Source organism: Apaloderma vittatum, unplaced genomic scaffold, assembly GCF_000703405.1.
Source record: "Apaloderma vittatum isolate BGI_N311 unplaced genomic scaffold, ASM70340v1 scaffold32134, whole genome shotgun sequence".
Classification (NCBI taxonomy): domain Eukaryota; kingdom Metazoa; phylum Chordata; class Aves; order Trogoniformes; family Trogonidae; genus Apaloderma; species Apaloderma vittatum.
The window spans coordinates 2,945-9,265 of record NW_009712648.1 but is presented as its reverse complement, the minus strand read 5'-3'; the positions used below and the strand labels follow the sequence as shown (position 1 = coordinate 9,265).

At 49.9% G+C, this 6,321-nt stretch overlaps 1 protein-coding gene across 1 annotated transcript; it reads left to right on the top strand.

Annotated features, from left to right (window-relative positions):
* Nucleotides 1-850: 850 nt before the first annotated feature.
* On the top strand, nucleotides 851-3,260 carry ADPRHL2 (ADP-ribosylhydrolase like 2). Its single transcript, XM_009868078.1, has 5 exons — nucleotides 851-942; nucleotides 1,763-1,970; nucleotides 2,066-2,250; nucleotides 2,342-2,442; nucleotides 2,874-3,260. The coding sequence occupies exons 1-5, from the start codon at nucleotides 875-877 to the stop codon at nucleotides 3,164-3,166; spliced, it is 855 nt and encodes a 284-aa protein (XP_009866380.1). The 5' UTR covers nucleotides 851-874; the 3' UTR covers nucleotides 3,167-3,260.
* The last annotated feature ends 3,061 nt before the right edge of the window (nucleotides 3,261-6,321 follow it).

Here is a 6,321-nt window from a genome sequence, read left to right as displayed (position 1 = left end):
ACTGCCCCCAGATTGGGGTTTGGGGCCCCCTCTGCCCCTAGATGGAGATTTAGGGCCCGCTTCCCACCCTCAGATTGGGATTTCAGGTCTCCCCTGCCCCTAGATTGGGGTTTGGGCCCCCCACCTGCCCCCAGATTGAGGTTGGGGGCCCCCCTACCCCCAGGCTGGGGTACCCCGAGGTGAGGGTGGCCTTGCACCAGAGCAGTGCCCAGCTTTGTCATCGGCTTTTCCATCTTCCCTGTGGCTTCTGGCTCCCCCTGGTTCCTGATGCACGTGGCTGGTGTGGAGGGACCTGTGCTTTGCTGGTGTGGGGGTGTCAGCAAGGGACACATGGACCAAAAATAGATAAGGAGTACAGAATGAGAAGCATAAGAACGGTTGTTTAACTCCTGGCTAGCGATGGCGGATTTTTGTTGGGGTTCTGAGTTGTGCACCAAGCCCTGTAAACCCTTCCGGTAGGACCTTAGAGGGACTTGATTTTGTTGCAGTCTTGTCCAGAAATGTAACTGATTTCCCAGCGCGTCAGTGTATGCTGTAAAATCCTTGGGAAGGAGGCTCGTCTCGCTTGGCCGTGCGTGCTGCCGTATATTGAACGCTTTCTCTTATTGATCTTGAAATACTTTGTCTCATTCTTGCCGTGGGTGCGTCTCTCTTGCTCTGTCTCTTCTTACTCTGAGGCCGTAGCGAGCGATGAGCTCAGAGCACTGGGGACCTCCTGGTAACGTTTTAACTCCAGCTCTGCAGGCGATTAGGCCTTGGAGAGTGCGGAAGTGCTGATGGTGGAGAAGGACGAGCAGAGACTTTGTCCTTGGGTGGTCACGTTATGTTTTGCCCTTCTGTTTTAGAAACTCTCTCGTACACGGATGACACGGCCATGAGCAGGTCGGTGGTGCAGTCCCTGCTGGCCAAGCGCGGGTTTGATGAAGTCGATATGGCCAGGAGGTAAGGCCTGCAGCCAGCCGCGGGGGACAGGCTGCCGACGTTTACGAGTGAAGGCAAAAACTTTATTAATCTAAAGCAATCACTGCAATTTGCTGTAAAAGGGGATGGGGGCTAAGGCCAAAACTTTGTTAATCTGTAGGGGAAAAGAATTAGAAAAGTGATGGCTAATCCTGTAATTTCTTGGTGATTTACCGTGTCCTGGAACGTGCAGCACCGACGGCTTTAGTGGGGGTTCAGAGTCCGCTTTAAAGTGAAGCAGGGTGGGATGTGCTGAATTGCAGCCGTGTGCGTGCATTCACCTTTGAGGAAGATAGTGCTTAGAAATTTCAGAAGCATTTCCTTTCATGTTTGTTTGCTGCTATTTATGTTTGTACTTCCCTTAATTTAGTGAATGAGCGTTAGTGAGGTCAGCTTCGTTTGTTTACGATGTTTCCCTTTTGAATCCACAGCCTTGGTAGCATTTGGTTCCACTTAGGGGAAAACATTTATTTGTTTAGAAAACTCTTCCATTGAACTTGAACAAAAGACTTTCTTTGTGGTTGTGACCAACGGAAATGTTTCCAGTTTGCTTCTATTTCAAGTCAAAGCTGAGAAGGAAGCAGACGGGTTGTGGAAGGTGATGTTTGTACACCCTTTCACACCAGGGTGTGGGGATGCTGTTCTTGCCCAGCAGAACTGGATCGCTTGAACCCTGACTGTCGCTGAATGAATTCACTCTGTCAAGTGGCTTTATGCAGTCTCTTTACAAACTTCAGCACCAGACCAAATATCCTGTGTGTTTTTCTTGCCTGCATCATCACTGCTCTCTTGCCCGTGCCAGGTTTGCTGAGGAGTACAAGAAGGAACCCAACAGGGGCTACGGGATGGCCGTGGTCAATGTCTTCAAGAAGCTCCTGAGCCCCAAGTGCAGCGACGTGTTTGAACCCGCGAGAGCCCAGTTTAACGGGAAAGGCTCGTACGGCAACGGCGGCGCTATGAGGGTGGCGGGCATCTCGCTCGTGTACTCTGACGTGCAGGATGTGAAGAAGGTACCGCCCGCGGCTCCTCGGGGGCTCTGCTGGCAGGCGAGTCCCACCAGGGTCTCTCTCGGGTGGGTTTGCTAACAACGTGCTTTCCTTGGCAGTTTGCGAAGCTGAGCGCCGAGTTAACCCACGCCAACTCCCTGGGCTACAACGGGGCCATCCTGCAGGCCCTGGCCGTGCATCTCGCCCTGCAGGGAGAGCTCAGCAAGGAGACCTTCCTGGACCAGCTCATCAGCCACATGGAGGACGTAGAGGCAGATGATAAGTCTCTCACTGACGCCCGAGCGTAAGGAGCTGTGAGGAGCGCTCGCTCCACCTGGTACAGGTTATTCTGGCTCTTCGCATTCACTCTGCTTTGTTGTGCTCTTTGTTTCCAGGCTGGGATTTGAGGATTTACCATTTTCAAGGCGTCTGAAGAAAATAAAGGAGTTTTTGGAGCTGAGCAGCGTCCCCAAAGCTGACGTGTTGTTTGAATTAGGTAAGTACTTCTCTTACTACAAGTATTAGGAAGGAGCTGGAAGCAGGAGTAACTCAGCAAGCTTGGCTGATGTGTCCTCCCCCTCTCTGTACTGGTGGGGAAAAACTGCCTTGCGAAGAATAACTTGCCCTGCACAATGTTTCTTGATCTCTTGTCTTAATGCCCGTCCCGTTGGGGGGGAACGGGTGGGCGTGTGTTCCCAGACTGTGCTGGTGTAGCTGAGGGTTGGTCTCCGGGCTGTGAGTAGTGCTGGGCAGCTACAAGGAGATTTCTGAGACGCAAGCTTTTGCACCCTGGCGTGATGAAATCAGAGATAATCAGTGTTGAGAGTAACTGGCAGCAGGAAGTTGCAGTTCGCAGGGGAAAGGCCCCTCTGTGGGTAGGACAATGCAGGCGTTGTGCAGCACTGAGATGCTCGGTTTTGTTAACAGGCAACGGCATCGCCGCTTTGCGCTCTGTCCCTACGGCGATTTACTCCTTCTTGCGCTGCATGGAAGCTGACCCCGATATTCCGGATCACTACAGCAGCCTGCAGAGGACCATCATCTACTGCATCTCCCTGGGTGGAGATACAGACACCATCGCTACCATGGCAGGAGCCATCGCAGGGGCTTATTACGGGGAGGAACAGATTCCCGCGAGCTGGGAGCAGAGCTGCGAAGCTTTTGAAGAGATGCAGAAGCTGGCAAATAGCTTGTATGAACTCTACTGCCAGCGGCTCTGAGCTCCAAGGGGAGCGTGTTTTCGGAAGGCGAAGCGGGGGGTCACCTCTGCTTTTCTGGTCAGGAACCCGATGGTGGGTCCCCGCCAGCTGCAGACGCCGCTGAGCCCCCGCCTGGGAAAGGCGCCTGCTGCTGTGAGTTGCGAGTGGGAAGCACAAGTGGCTTTGGGACAGAGGGCACGTTCCCTTCAGGTATGGTTTGGTGGGAAGTGGCTGCGTGTGGCGCCTTGGACAGTGGGTGCATCTCCTCTGAAGTGTACAGGGGCGTTGAGTTTTCCTTAAGATTTCTGCTTCTTGCTTTGTTCGCCATGATGCCGTTCTGTCCCTACAGTTACTGGGTGGGTGTCCGAATCCACTGACTTTCTGCCTTTTTTCCTCTTCTCCTGTGTGCCGTGGCCTTTGTTCCAGTTGTTAGTGGCCTGCCCTGCAGTGGCTTTGATAAGTTCCAGGCCCCTCTGAGCCCAGCAGTTCGCCCTCAGCTGACCAGCTAAGGGGTGTACGTGGGAGCCATCGGAGAGGGACATCTGCTGCTTCTTTGGTGTCCTTTGCTCTGTGCCATCCTGCTCATTTTGGGTTCCCTTACGGAGCTGGCTTCCACGTTGCTGCGTTTGCTCTAGCTGCTCCTTTGTTCCTACTCTGTGCGTCCTGCATTTTTAACGCTGTCCTGGGTATGTCCAGAGCAGCAAGTGAGGGTCCCCTTTAACTCTGTGGGTGGAGAGATTTCAGAAACCCGGTGTTAGACAGGGTTTGAATTCCTGGTTCTGCTGCAGTCGGTGACCATTTTTAGGAAGCAGGAGTTACTTCTCACAGCCTTAAAACTTTGTACTTGGTAAGAGTGATCTGAAAACAAAGGGAAAGGTCGGTTAATTGGGGGAGGATTTATCAGAGTTTAAAAGAAGCTGGGCATTTTGAGGCTGGTGCCGGTGGCCAAGAATATTCCAGCAAAGCCATGTTGTTCCAGAGTTTCAAGTTTAAATCCTTTGCCCAGTGGAGCTGATCCAAAGGGAGCAACAGCCTGGGTATGGCACGTCTCAAAAGGGCTAAAAACTTTTTAATAATTGAAAACGAAAGGAAAGAGGTGAGCAGTCATCATGCAGGAATGTTTATAAATTTGAATGTGACAACGTAATTCTCTATGATGTCTCGTATTTCTTGTGACACCGGGAGGTGCTGGTTCTGCTCAGGTGGAGCTCGCTCCCTGGGGCTGCGTGTGTCGGGCTGCCTGCACACATGTGGAAAATCTGGCTGCAGTGGCTCATTCCAGTTTTTCCTGTAGTCTGCTTCCTTCCAGTGCCAGTCTTCTGTGTGATGCTTTAATGGATTTTCCTTGTATAAATGAATTCTTGTCCTGAGAACATGTGGAATTTTGGTCTGGTTTATATTTATGTATTGTGCTGCAGGTCTGAGATGTAAAAACATCTTTTATTCTCCCAGAGGTGTGAACATATTCACAGAATTGTTTAAAAGATACTTTGCTTTTAAAGCTGCTTTATAATTTTAAGTTTTTGGAACTCATGAAGAGTAGCAGAGCTCCTGTTTAAAAAATACAGCTCATTTTAGGCCAGAATTTAAATATGTACTACAACATTTAGCTCCGACTTCCTTGAAAAAAAATAAAATCACTTAGTTACCTTTGTTAATTAGCCCCTGCTCCTGTCTTTTCATTCAAGTCATGAAGTTGTGCTTCCATGCGAAGTGGCAAGAGGAGTCGTATGAAAACCTCTGGGTTCTTTCTCCCCACGCAAGACTTGACTTTAAGACTCATCCTGAAATGAATTTGTTGATATCTTCCAGTAGAAAGCAGAATGGAAGTCGTTCAGTGCTGGATAGAGACATCTCGCGTAGAGCCGAGGCGTCGGTTGGGTGAGTTTTAGCTCCGGGAATCTACTGTGACAACTTCCAGGTGGGCGCTGAGGGCTGTGAGAGCCCACGAGCAGAGGTTCTCGTCAGCAGCAGAGTGAGCTGGGGGCGGCGATCGGGCGCCTTGCGGGGAGGTTTGCTTTGCTGGGAAGGTTCGCAGTGAGGAGCTGAGCGGGGAAGGAGCCCGGTGTGCGATGGTCGCGCAGAGCCCAGGTGCCCCCACGACCCGCAGCAGGAGACTCGCTCGCTCTTCATTGTCGGCTTTTGAAGGGGGCAGCCGGGCTTCTCTGCAAGTCTTGCACCTGGAACAAGTAATGTCTCCTCTTCCAGGTAAGAGATCAGGTAGGAAAATGTAATTTTCTTGCCTTTTTTCGTCGTACTTTTAGCCTCTGAAGGCGATTTACTTGCTGGCAATTCACAGTTTCTTCTGTGTGCTCCTGAACTGCTGTTGCTGCCCGGCACGCGGAGCTTGGCTGTAGCCAAGGTTGTGTGACACCACCAAAACAAGTGTCAGGGAAAAAACAGAGAAGGGAAAGGGAATCCCCGACACTTTGACTTTAATTCCTCAGATTAATAATTGCCAGACTGGAAGGGTCTGGATTTCATCCTTTTTCAAAAATTAACTCCTGGAGACAGGAATCTTTTCCTGAATCCCCGGAAGCGCGCCATACCTTCTTCCCTAAGAATATTAGTTAGCAAGCAGATCTGCTGCCCTGCTGGGATCTGGGAAGGAAAGGCAGCACAGGAGGTTGGTGTGATTGGTCTTACGGGGGAGGCTGAGCAAGCCCTCTGATGAACAGAACAAAGGCACAGCTGAGCCTCCTTTTATACCATAGGTTTTATTGATGTTTTGTCAATACAATCAAGTACTGTAGTTTTAGTTTCAAAGAGAAGGCCAGTTTCTGATCACAAAAAGAGTGCATTTTAAACCAACTTTTACTATGACAGTGCATGGTAATAAGTATTTACAAAACTAAAAACCTCTATATACTAGGTTAGAAATGAAGATACTAGAGGCGAATTTAAAAAAAATAGTAAGAATTTGTATATAAAAATGCACATTGTAATGCAGTTCTCATAATTAAAAATAGACATACTTCATCCAACCCAACCTTTTTATTAATGAGATTGAAACCAAAATCCCATGCGCTCACACACACGACAGAAAATAGTCCTTTCTGCTGGCGAATGTCACGTACTCAGTACTCCAGAAAAAAAACTTCTTCCTGACAGTGTCCGGTTTAGTGAACAGCCTCCCTCATCCTGTGCATCGTTTTTTATCTAGCCTAACTCTATGT